Raw genomic sequence first — 12152 nt, 5'->3', positions numbered from 1 at the left:
GTCCCCAAATGTCCCCAAATGTCCCCAAACGTCCCCAAATCCCCGTTAATAACACAAAGTGCAGCACAGATGGGATCGTTTTTGGGGTCAGCCCCGTTTTTGGGTTTTATTTGGGGGTGCCGGGTTTTTTGGGGTGCCAGAGGTGGCCGGGGATGGTGAAGGCGTCCCCCTAAATCCAAACCCATTCCAGGTGTCCCCAAACGTCCCCAAACATCCCCAAATCCCCATTAGCAACACGAAGTGCAGCACACAACGAGATCATTTTTGGGGTCAGCCCCGTTTTTGGGTTTTATTTGGGGGTGCCGGGTTTTTTGGGGTGCCACAGCTCGGGGGGGCACCCAAAGTGTCCTTGGAGGGGATGACACTCCCTGGACCCATTCCAGGTGTCACCAAATGTCCCCAAATGTCCCCAAATCCCCATTAACAACACAAAGTGCAGCACAGACGGGATCGTTTTTGGGGTCAGCCCCGTTTTTGGGTTTTATTTGGGGGTGCCGGGTTTTTTGGGGTGCCAGAGGTGGCCGGGGATGGTGAAGGCGTCCACGCTGCCGCTCATGGTGCGCGCCGGGAGGCGGCAGAAGCGCCGCTGGTCCGACTGGTACTTGTAGAGAGCCTCGACCATGGGCAGGGGCACGCTGCGGGGCCCCGAGCCCGCCAGGCGCCGCAGGGTCGGGGGGATCCCCCCCAGCGCGTAAACACCCCGAAACTGGCAGCCCCCGTCCCGGAACAGGATCAGCAGCTGCTGCGCCGAGCTCTGCTCCATCTCCTGCAACGGCAAAGGCGGGCTTGGGGGGGTTTGGGGGGTTTTGGGGGGTTTTATGGGGTTTTATGGGGTTTTTTAGGGGATTTCTTGGGGTCTCTCAGGGGGTTTTGAGAGGATTTGGGAGGGTTTTTCAGGGGTTTGTCGGGTTTAAATGGTATTTTTGGGGGATTTATGGGGTTTTTCGGGGGATTTCTGGGGTTTTTTGGAGGCTTTGTGGGGGTTTTTGGGGGATTTGTGGGGGTTTTTGGGGATTTCTGGAGGTTTTTCTGGGGGATTTCTGGGGGGCTCTTGTTTTGTTTTTGGTGATTTATGAGGGATTTCTGGGGTATTTTGGGGGGTTTATGGGTTTTTTTGGGGTTTTTGGTGTTTTTTGTGGGGTTTTTCTGGGATTTTATGGGGTTTTTTGAGGGATTTCTGGGGGATTTCAGGGGATTTTGAGAGGATTTGGGAGGGTTTTGGGAGGTTTGTGGGATTTTTTCAGGGATTTATGGGATTTTTGGGGGGTTTATGGGATTTTTTAGGGATTTATGGGATTTTTAAGGGGATTTCTGGGGTTTTTTTGGGGGTTTTTGGGGATTTTATGGGGTTTTTTAGGGGATTTCTTGGGGATTTCTGGGGTCTCTCAGGGGATTTTGAGAGGATTTGTGAGGGTTTTGGGAGGTTTGTGGGATTTTTTCAGGGATTTATGGGGGGATTTATGGGATTTTTTAGGGATTTATGGGATTTTTCAGGGGATTTCTGGGGTTTTTTGGGGGTTTTTTGGGGGTTTTATGGGGTTTTTTAGGGGATTTCTTGGGGATTTTTGGGGTCTCTCAGGGGATTTTGAGAGGATTTGGGAGGGTTTTTAAGGGGTTTGTCAGGTTTAAATGGCATTTTTTGGGTGGTTTGTGGGATTTTTTCAGGGATTTATGGGATTTTTGGGGGGATTTATGGGATTTTTTTAGGGATTTATGGGATTTTTAAGGGGATTTTTGGGGTTTTTTGGAGGCTTTGTGGGGGTTTTTGGGGGATTTCTGGAGGTATTTCTAGGGGATTTCTGGGGGGGTTTTGGGTTTTTTTTGTGATTTATGAGGGATTTATGGGGTTTTTTGGGGGGTTTATGGGTTTTTTTGGGGCTTTTGGTGTTTTCTGTGGGGTTTTTCTGGGATTTTATGGGGTTTTTTGAGGGATTTCTGGGGTCTTTCAGGGGATTTTGAGAGGATTTGGGAGGGTTTTGGGAGGTTTGTGGGATTTTTTCAGGGATTTATGGGATTTTTGGGGGGATTTATGGGATTTTTTAGGGATTTATGGGATTTTTGAGGGGATTTCTGGGGTTTTTTGGGGGTTTTTGGGGATTTTTATGGGGTTTTTTAGGGGATTTCTTGGGGTCTCTCAGGGGATTTTGAGAGGATTTGGGAGGGTTTTGGGAGGTTTGTGGGATTTTTTCAGGGATTTATGGGATTTTTGGGGGGATTTCTGGGGTTTTTTGGGGGCTTTGTGGGGGTTTTTGAGGGATTTGTGGAGGTTTTTCTAGGGGATTTCTGGGGGGGTTTTGGAGTTTTTTGTGGTGATTTATGAGGGATTTATGGGTTTTTTAGGGATTTATGGGCATTTTTTGGGGATTTTGGGATTTTTCAGGGATTTATAGGATCTTTGGGGGGATTTTCTGGGGTTTTTTGGGGGCTTTGTGGGGGTTTTTGAGGGATTTCCGGGAGATTTGTGGAGGTTTTTCTAGGGGATTTATGGGGTTTTTTTTTGGTGATTTTGGGGTTTTTTTTGGCTATTTATGGGTTTTTTTAGGGGTTTATGGGGTTTTTTGGGGGGATTTTGAAGTTTTTAGGGAGATTTTGGGGGTTTTAGGGGGATTTTGGGGGAATTTTGGGGTGATTTTTGGGGTCTCACCTGCAGCACTTTGTTCCTTTGGGGTCACTATAAGGATTTAGGATCGCTGTAGGAATTTGGGTTTTTTTGGGTTCTCTGTGGGGTTTTTTGGGGTCCCTGTCTGGCTGTGGGTTCTGGGGCATTTTTGGGGTGATTTTTGGGGATTTTGTGGGATTTTTGGGGATTTTGGGGGGATTTTGGGGTGATTTTTGGGGTCTCACCTGCAGCACTTTTTTCCTTTCGGGATCGCTGTAGGAATTTGGGTTTTTTTGGGTTCTCTGTGGGGTTTTTTGGGGTCCCTGTCTGGCTGTGGGTTCTGGGGGATTTTGGGGTGATTTTTGGGGATTTTCGGGGATTTTGGGGGGATTTTTGGGGTCTCACCTGCAGCACTTTTTTCCTTTCGGGATCGCTGTAGGAATTTGGGGTTTTTTTGGGTTCCCTGTGGGGTTTTTGGGTTCCCTGTGGGGTTTTTGGGGTCCCTGTCTGGCTGTGGGTTCTGGGGGATTTTGGGGTGATTTTGGGGTGATTTTGGGGGGTTTTGGGTCCCACCTGCAGCACCTTGGCCCTCAGGGGGATTTAGAATCGCTGTAGGAATTTGGGTTTTTTTGGGTTCCCTGTGGGGTTTTTTGGGTTCCTTGTGGGGTTTTTTGGGTTCCTTGTGGGGTTTTTTGGGGTCCCTGTCTGGCTGTGGGTTCTGGGGGATTTTGGGGGGATTTTGGGGTGATTTTGGGGGGTTTTAGGTCCCACCTGCAGCACCTTGGCCCTCAGGGGGATTTAGGATCGCTGTAGGAATTTGGGTTTTTTTGGGTTCCCTGTGGGGTTTTTTGGGGCCCCTGTCTGGCTGTGGGTTCTGGGGGATTTTGGGGGGATTTTGGGGTGATTTTGGGGGGTTTTGGGTCCCACCTGCAGCACCTTGGCCCTCAGGGGGATTTAGGATCGCTGTAGGAATTTGGGTTTTTTTGGGTTCCCTGTGGGGTTTTTTGGGGCCCCTGTCTGGCTGTGGGTTCTGGGGGATTTTGGGGTGATTTTGGGGTTATTTTGGGTGATTTTGGGTCCCACCTGCAGCACCTTGGCCCTCAGGGGGGCGTTGGGGGTCCCGGCCAGCACGCAGTGCGCCAGCGCGTTCTGGATCAGCGGCCGGTTGGACCTGGCCGTGGGCTCCTTGTACAGCCTCGGACCTGCGGGTTTGGGGGAAATTTGGGGGATTTTGGGCAATTTGGGGGATTTGGGAAAAGTTTGGGAGATTTTGGGAAAGGTTTGGGGGAAAATTTGGGGGATTTGAAGGGAAATTTGGGGGATTTTGGGGAAAAATTAGGGGGTTTGAGGGAGGTTGAGGAGGAAATTTGGGGATTTTGGGGGAAATTTGGGGGATTTGGGTGGAAATTTGGGAGATTTTGGGAAATTTGGGGAATTTGGGAAAAATTTGGGGGATTTGGGGAAAAAATTGGGGGATTTGGGAAACGTTTGGGGGATTTGGGGAGAATTTTGGGGGTTTCGGGGGGGATTTTTGGGGTTTTGGGGCAGGGGAAGGGAAAATCAGGACCTGGCTGTGGGCTCCTTATACAGCCTAGGACCTGGGGGATTTGGGGGAAATTTGGGGGATTTTGGGAAAAAAATGGGGGATTTGGGAAAAGTTTGGGGGATTTTGGGAAAAGTTTGGGGGGTTTGGGGGAAAATTTGTGGAGTTTGGGGGAGATTTGGGTGGATTTGGGAGAGATTTGGGCGGATTTGGGGGAGATTTGGAAGAATTGAGGGAGGTTATTTAGGGGGAATTTGGGGAAATTTGGAGGATTTGGGGGAAAATTGGGAGATTTTGGGGAGGTTGAGGACCAAATTTGGGGGATTTTGGGGAAAATTTGAGGAAAATTTGGGGGATTTGGGCTATTTTGGGTAATTTGGGGAGGGGTCTCACCCGTGTACTCCGGCCCTGGTGAGGAGGGGTTGGGGGGTTTGGGGTCGCAGGGGATTTTGGGCTGATTTCGGGATATTTTGGGATATTTTTGGGGTGATTTCGGGGGGTTTTGGGTAATTTGGGGAGGGGTCTCACCCGTGTACTCCGGCCCTGCTGAGGAGGGGTTGGGGGGTTTGGGCTGATTTTGGGATATTTTTGGGGTGATTTCGGGGGGATTTGGGTAATTTGGGGAGGGGTCTCACCCGTGTACTCTGGCCCCGGTGAGGAGGGGTTGGGGGGTTTGGGGTCGCAGGGGATTTTGGGCTGATTTCGGGATATTTTTGGGGTGATTTCGGGGGGATTTGGGTAATTTGGGGAGGGGTCTCACCCGTGTACTCCGGCCCTGGTGAGGAGGGGTTGGGGGGTTTGGGGTCGCAGGAGATTTTGGGCTGATTTTGGGATATTTTTGGATATTTTTGGGGTGATTTCGGGGGGATTTGGGTAATTTGGGGAGGGGTCTCACCCGTGTACTCCGGCCCTGCTGAGGAGGGGTTGGGGGGTTTGGGGTCGCAGGAGATTTTGGGCTGATTTTGGGATATTTTGGGATATTTTTGGGGTGATTTCGGGGGGATTTGGGTAATTTGGGGAGGGGTCTCACCCGTGTACTCTGGCCCCGGTGAGGAGGGGTTGGGGGGTTTGGGGTCGCAGGGGATTTTGGGCTGATTTCGGGATATTTTTGGGGTGATTTCGGGGGGATTTGGGTAATTTGGGGAGGGGTCTCACCCGTGTACTCCGGCCCTGGTGAGGAGGGGTTGGAGTCGTGCTCCCACTCGCGGCCAGCGGGGGGCGCTCGGCTCGGGGACCCCGGCCCCGAGGGGGACCCGGCCCGGCTGGGGGAGGGGAAAAGGTCAGAGACCCCTCCCCAAAATTCCAAAATCCCCCAAAATCCCCAAATTCCCCCAAATGATCCCAAAGTTCCTGATCCGACCCCAAAAATTCCCCTTAAAACCCCAAATTTCCCCGTAAAATTTCCCCAAGACCCCCAAATTCCCCCCCAAAACCCCCTCCAAAGACCCCAAAATTTTCCCCTAAAAACCCCAAGTTTCCCCCAAAATCCTCCCCAAAACCCCAAAATCCCCTCCCAAAACCCCAAACTTTCCCCTAAAAGCCCCAAATTTCCCCACAAAAATTCCCAAATTTCCACCCCAAAACCACCAAATTTTTCCCCAGAGCCTCAAATCTTTCCCCAAATCCGAAAATCCCCTCCCAAGACCCCAAAATTTTCCCCTAAAACCACCAAATTTCCCCAAAATTCTCCCCCCAAATTTCCCCCAAAATCCCCCCCAAAACCCCAAATTTCCCCAGTCCCCCCAAATCTTCCTTCAAACGCCAAATCCCCCAGATTTTCCCCCAAACCCCAAAATCCCCTCCCAAAACCACAAAATTTTCCCCTAAAACCCCCAAATTTCCCCCCAAAAACCCCAAATCCCCCCCAAATTCCCCCAAAATCCTCCCAAAACTCCCAAATTTTCCCCTAAAACCCCCAAATTTCCCCTAAATCCCCCCCAAAACCCCCAAATTTCCCCCGATATTTCCCCCAAAATCCCTCCTAAAAGCCCCAAATTTTGCCCAAAATTCTCCCCCAAAACCCCAAATTTTCCCCCCAAAACCCCAAATTTTCCCAAATTTCCCCAAATTTCCCCAAATTCCCCCAAATTCCCCCCCTCACCTGTGGCTGCGCCCCCCCCCCGGCTCGGCCACGCTGGACAGGGAGAGCGAACTCTGGGAATAGACCTTGGAGAGGCGCGAGCCTGGGGCGACAGGGGTGAGACCCCTCCCCAAATTCCCCCGACCCCTCCCCAAATTCCCAAAAACCCCTCCCCAAATTCCCCGGGACCCCCAAATTCAGGGACCCCCCAAAAACCTCCCCAAAATCCAGAGACCCCTCCCCAAAATCCCCCCCAAGCTCTGGGAATTGACCTTGGAGAGGCGCGAGCCTGGGGGGACAGGGGGGAGACCCCTCCCCAAATTACCCTGACCCCTCCCCAAATTCCCTGAGACCCCTCCCCAAATTCCCACAGACCCCTCCCCAAATTCCCCGGGACCCCCAAATTCAGGGACCCCCCAAAACCCTCCCCAAAATCCAGAGACCCCTCCCCAAAATCCCCCCCAAACTCTGGGAATAAACCTTGGAGAGGCGCGAGCCTGGGGGGACAGGGGGTGAGACCCCTCCCCAAATTACCCCGACCCCTCCCCAAATTCCCCCCGACCCCTCCCCAAATTCCCTGAGACCCCTCCCCAAATTCCCCGGGACCCCCAAACCCAGGGACCCCCAAAAACCTCCCCAAAATCCAGAGACCCCTCCCCAAAATCCCCCCCAAGCTCTGGGAATAGACCTTGGAGAGGCGCGAGCCTGGGGGGACAGGAGTGAGACCCCTCCCCAAATTCCCACAGACCCCTCCCCAAATTCCCCCGACCCCTCCCCAAATTCCCACAGACCCCTCCTCAAATTCCCCAGGACCCCCAAATTCAGGGACCCCCAAAAAATCCCCCCAAAATCCCGAGACCCCTCCCCAGAACGCCCCCCAAAACCCAAGGACAGAGCTCTGGGAGAGGTGAGACCCCTCCCCAAATTACCCCCGACCCCTCCCCAAATTCCCCAACACACCCAAATTCCCGGACACCCCTCCCCAAATTCCCCGAGACCCCTCCCCAAATTCCCCAAGACCCCAGCCCCATTTCAGGGGTACCCCGAAGCCCCCAGCCCCATTTCAGGGATGACCCCAAACCCCCCAGCCCCATTTTAGGGGTGACCCCGAAGCCCCCAGCCCCATTTTGGGGATCTCCCCAGCCCCATTTCAGGGGTACCCGAAGCCCCCAGCCCCATTTCAGGGATGACCCCGAAGCCCCCAGACCCATTTCAGAGGTGACCCCCAAAGCCCCCAGCCCCATTTCAGGGGTACCCCGAAGCCCCCAGCCCCATTTCAGGGATGACCCCAAACCCCCCAGCCCCATTTTGGGGGTGACCCCAGAGCCCCCAGCCCCATTTTGGGGATCTCCCCAGCCCCATTTCAGGGGTACCCCGAAGCCCCCAGCCCCATTTCAGGGGTACCCCGAAGCCCCCAGCCCCATTTCAGGCCCCCCTTACCCAGCAGCCCCTTGGGGGGGCTCCTCCCCAGGGCCGAGTCGTCGCAGCAGCGGGGCCGGGGTCTCCCCGAGCCCCCTCCCCTAATTTGGGGTTCCCGGGGGGGTCCCCGAGTGTTGCCCCCCCCCGATTTTGGGGCGGGGGTCCCGCGGGGGGGTCTCAGGACCTTCTCCAGCTCCTCCATCAGCTTCAGCTGCTGCCGCCGCTCGTACTCCAGCCGGGTGAACTCCCCCCGCCGAGACCCCTCCCCAAATTCCTTCTCCGGGGCTGGGGGCAGCTGGGGGGGCTCCGAGGGGGGGCTGGGAGGGGGGGAAAGGGTCAGGACCCCTCCCCAAATTCTTCTCGAGGGGGGGAAAGGGTCAGGACCCCTCCCCAAATTCTTCTTGAGAGGGAAATAATGGAGAGGCCCCTCCCCAAATTTTAGACCCCCTCCATTTTTAGGAGCCCCCTCCCCATTTTTTGGACCCTCCCCCATTTCTGGGACCCCCTCCCCCATTTCTGGGACCCCTCCCCAATTCCGGGACCCCTCCCCCATTTTTCAGACCCTCCCCCATTTCTGGGACCCCTCCCCAATTCCGGGCCCCCTCCCCAATTCCAAGCCCCCTCCCCAGTTCTGGGCCCCCTCCCCAATTCCGGGCCCCCTTCCCAATTCCAGACCCCCTCCCCAATTCCAGACCCCCTCCCCATTTCCGGGCCCCCTCCCCAATTCCGGGACCCCTCCCCAATTCCAGACCCCCTCCCCATTTCCGGGCCCCCTCCCCAATTCCGGGACCCCTCCCCAATTCCGGGACCCCTCCCCAATTCCAGACCCCTCCCCATTTCCGGGCCCCCTCCCCAATTCCAAGCCCCCTCCCCAATTCCAGACCCCCTCCCCAATTCCGAGCCCCCTCCCCAATTCCGGGCCCCCTCCCCAATTCCGGGACCCCTCCCCAATTCCGGGCCCCCTCCCCAATTCCGGGACCCCTCCCCAATTCCAGACCCCCTCCCCAATTCCGGGCCCCCTCCCCAATTCCAGGCCCCCTCCCCAATTCCAGGCCCCCTCCCCAATTCCAAGCCCCCTCCCCATTTCCGAGCCCCCTCCCCAATTCCAGACCCCTCCCCAATTCCGAGCCCTGTCCCCATTTCCGAGCCCCCTCCCCAGTTCCAGACCCCTCCCCAATTCCAAGCCCCCTCCCCATTTCCTGGCCCCCTCCCCATTTCCAGACCCCTCCCCAATTCCGAGCCCTCTCCCCAATTCCGGGCCCCCTCCCCAATTCCAAGCCCCCTCCCCAATTCCAAGCCCCCTCCCCATTTCCTGGCCCCCTCCCCATTTCCAGACCCCTCCCCAATTCCGAGCCCCCTCCCCATTTCCAGACCCCTCCCCAATTCCAGACCCCTCCCCAATTCCGAGCCCCCTCCCCAATTCCGGGCCCCCTCCCCAATTCCAGACCCCTCCCCATTTCCGGACCCCCTCCCCAATTCCAAGCCCCCTCCCCAATTCCAGACCCCTCCCCATTTCCGGACCCCCTCCCCAATTCCGAGCCCCCTCCCCAATTCCCGCTCACCGCTCCGGGGGCTGCTCCTGCCCCGCCCCCCACAGGCGGCGCTGCCGCGGGGGGGAGGGGCGCGGCGGGGGGGGGAGGGGTCGGTGTCATCGAGCTGCGACGGGGGGGACAGGGGGACACGGGGACATGGGGACACCTCCTGTCCCTGTGCCACCACCCCAGAGTCCCCGTGGTGCCACCACTGCCACCAACCACCTCAGTGTCACCACCTCAGTGTCCCCGTGGTGCCACCACCCCTGTGCCACCACCCGTGTCCCCATGGTGCCACCACCCCAGTGCCACCACCCCCAGTGTCCCCATGGTGCCACCACCCCAGTGCCACCACCCCAGTGTCCCTGTGCCACCACCCCAGTGTCACCACCCCAGAGTCCCCATGGTGCCACCACTGCCACCAACCACCTCAGTGTCACCACCCCAGTGTCCCCGTGGTGCCACCACCCCAGTGTCACCACCTCAGTGTCCCCGTGGTGCCACCACTGCCACCAACCACCTCAGTGTCACCACCTCAGTGTCCCCATGGTGCCACCACCCCAGTGTCACCACCCCCAGTGTCCCCGTGGTGCCACCACCCCCAGTGTCCCCATGGTGCCACCACCCCAGTGCCACCACCCCCAGTGTCCCTGTGCCACCACCCCAGTGCCACCACCACCCGTGTCCCCATGGTGCCACCACCCCAGTGTCACCACCCCAGTGTCCCCGTGGTGCCACCACCCCAGTGTCACCACCCCCAGTGTCCCCATGGTGCCACCACTGCCACCACCCCACTGCCACCACCCGTGTCCCCATGCTGCCACCACCCCAGTGCCACCACCCCAGTGTCCCTGTGCCACCACCCCAGTGTCACCACCCCAGAGTCCCCATGGTGCCACCACTGCCACCAACCACCTCAGTGTCACCACCTCAGTGTCCCCATGGTGCCACCACCCCAGTGCCACCACCCCCAGTGTCCCCATGGTGCCACCACCTCAGTGTCACCACCCCCTCTGTGTTCCTGTGCCACCACTGCCGCCATCCCAGTGCCACCTTGTCCCTCATCCCAGTGCCACCACCTCCCCAGTCCCAGTGCCACCACCCCCCTCACCCCAGTGCCACCAAGTCCCCTGTCCCAATGCCACCATCGTCGTCACCCCAGTGCCATCGTGTCCCCTGTCCTGGGGCCACCATGTCCCCTGTCCCAATGCCACCATCTCCCTTGTCCCAATGCCACCATGTCGTCTGTCCCAATGCCACCACCCCCTCCCCAATGCCACCCCAGTGCCACCTCTGTGCCCTCCCCGCTGTCCCCAGCACCGTCCCCGGTGTCCCCAATGTCCCCACCAATGTCCCCAGCAATGTCCCCAGTGCCATCCCCGGTGTCCCCAGTGTCCCCACCAATGTCCCCACCATCCCCAATGATGTCCCCAGTGTCCCCAGCACTGTCCCCAACGCCATCCCCGGTGTCCACAATGTCCCCACCAATGTCCCCAACATCCCCAGCGATGTCCCCAATGTCCCCAGCGCCATCCCCGCTGTCCCCAGCGCCATCCCTGGTGTCCCCAGCGTCCCCACCAATGTCCCCAACATCCCCAATGTCCCCAGCAATGTCCCCGCTGTCCCCAGTGCCGTCCCCGGTGTCCCCAATGTCCCCACCAATGTCCCCACCATCCCCAGCAATGTCCCCAATGTCCCCAGCAATGTCCCCAGTGCCATCCCCGGTGTCCCCAGTGTCCGCAACAATGTCCCCACCATCCCCAGCGATGTCCCCAATGTCCCCAGCGCCGTCCCCGGTGTCCCCAGTGTCCCCACCAATGTCCCCACCATCCCCAGCACCGTCCCCAGTGTCCCCACCAATGTCCCCACCGTCCCCAGCGATGTCCCCAATGTCCCCAGCGCCGTCCCCGGTGTCACCAATGTCCCCACCAATGTCCCCACCGTCCCCAGCGATGTCCCCAATGTCCCCAGCGCCGTCCCCGCCGTACCTTACAGAAGAACCCCACGCTGGCGCGGGGTCCCCCATTGCCCCCTTCGGTGGGGGACCCCTCCAGCGAGTCCCCTTCTCCTTCCTCCTCCTCCTCCTCCTCCTCCTCCTCCTCCTCCTCCTCCTCGGGGTGTCCCCGGGGCGCCCCGGCCGTGCCAGCCTCGCCGGGGGACAGGGACGCGTCGCTGGTGCCATCGCCGCAGGCGCGGGCGCGCAGCGCGCCCCGGCCGGGCACCGGGGGCGACTCGGGGGGCGCCGAGGGCGGCGGGGGTCCCTGCTGGGGAGGGGACACCGGGGTGGCACCGAGTGGCACCGGGGTGGCACCGGGGTGGCACCGGGGTGGCACCGGGGTGGCATTGAATGGCACCGGGGTGGCACCATGGTGGCATTGATCTGACCCAAATCACCCCAAATCTGACCCAAATCCTATCGAAATCTCCCCAAATCTGGCCCAAATTTCCCCAAATCTGACCCAAATTTCCCAAATCCTCCCCAAATCTCACCTCCTGCTCCTTGTGCTGCTCCTCCTGGCCGTCGGCGAAGCGCAGCGAGCTGCGGGTCTGCATCTGACCCCAATTTCCCCAAATCTGACCCAAATCCTATCAAAATTTCCCCAAATCTGACCCAAATTTCCCCAAATCACCCCAAATCTGACCCGAATTTCCCAAATCCTCCCCAAATCTCACCTCCTGCTCCTTGTGCTGCTCCTCCTGGCCGTCAGCGAAGTGCAGCGAGCTGCGGGTCTGTACCTGACCCAAATTTCCCCCGTATTTCCCCAGATCTGACCCAAATTTCCCCAAATCCTCCCTAAATTCCCCCAATCTCACCTCCTCCTCCTCGTGCTGCTCCTCCTCCTGGCCGTCGGCGAAGTGCAGCGAGCTGCGGGTCTGCATCTGACCCCAATTTCCCCAAATCTGACCCGAATCTGACCCAAATCACCCCAAATCTGACCCGAATTTCCCCAAATCTGACCCGAATTTCCCAAATCCTCC

At 57.8% G+C, this 12152-nt stretch overlaps 1 protein-coding gene across 1 annotated transcript in view; it reads right to left on the bottom strand.

The window, feature by feature from the left end:
• Positions 1 to 450: 450 nt before the first annotated feature.
• The window catches only part of CAMSAP3 (calmodulin regulated spectrin associated protein family member 3), a 33147-nt gene continuing 21445 nt past the window's right edge, over positions 451 to 12152 (bottom strand). Inside the window, exons 14-19 of the mRNA XM_085563131.1 lie at positions 11162 to 11437; positions 7663 to 7954; positions 6244 to 6325; positions 5298 to 5404; positions 3683 to 3801; positions 451 to 766 (exon numbers count right to left, since the gene is read on the bottom strand). Coding sequence (XP_085419257.1) covers positions 482 to 766; positions 3683 to 3801; positions 5298 to 5404; positions 6244 to 6325; positions 7663 to 7954; positions 11162 to 11437 — 1161 coding nt within the window. The 3' untranslated portion in view covers positions 451 to 481. The remainder of the gene's footprint in view (positions 767 to 3682; positions 3802 to 5297; positions 5405 to 6243; positions 6326 to 7662; positions 7955 to 11161; positions 11438 to 12152) is intronic.

Source organism: Lonchura striata, chromosome 30 (assembly GCF_050655825.1).
Source record: "Lonchura striata isolate lonStrDom1 chromosome 30, ASM5065582v1, whole genome shotgun sequence".
Lineage (NCBI taxonomy): Eukaryota > Metazoa > Chordata > Aves > Passeriformes > Estrildidae > Lonchura > Lonchura striata.
This window is presented reverse-complemented; position numbering and strand designations above follow the sequence as displayed.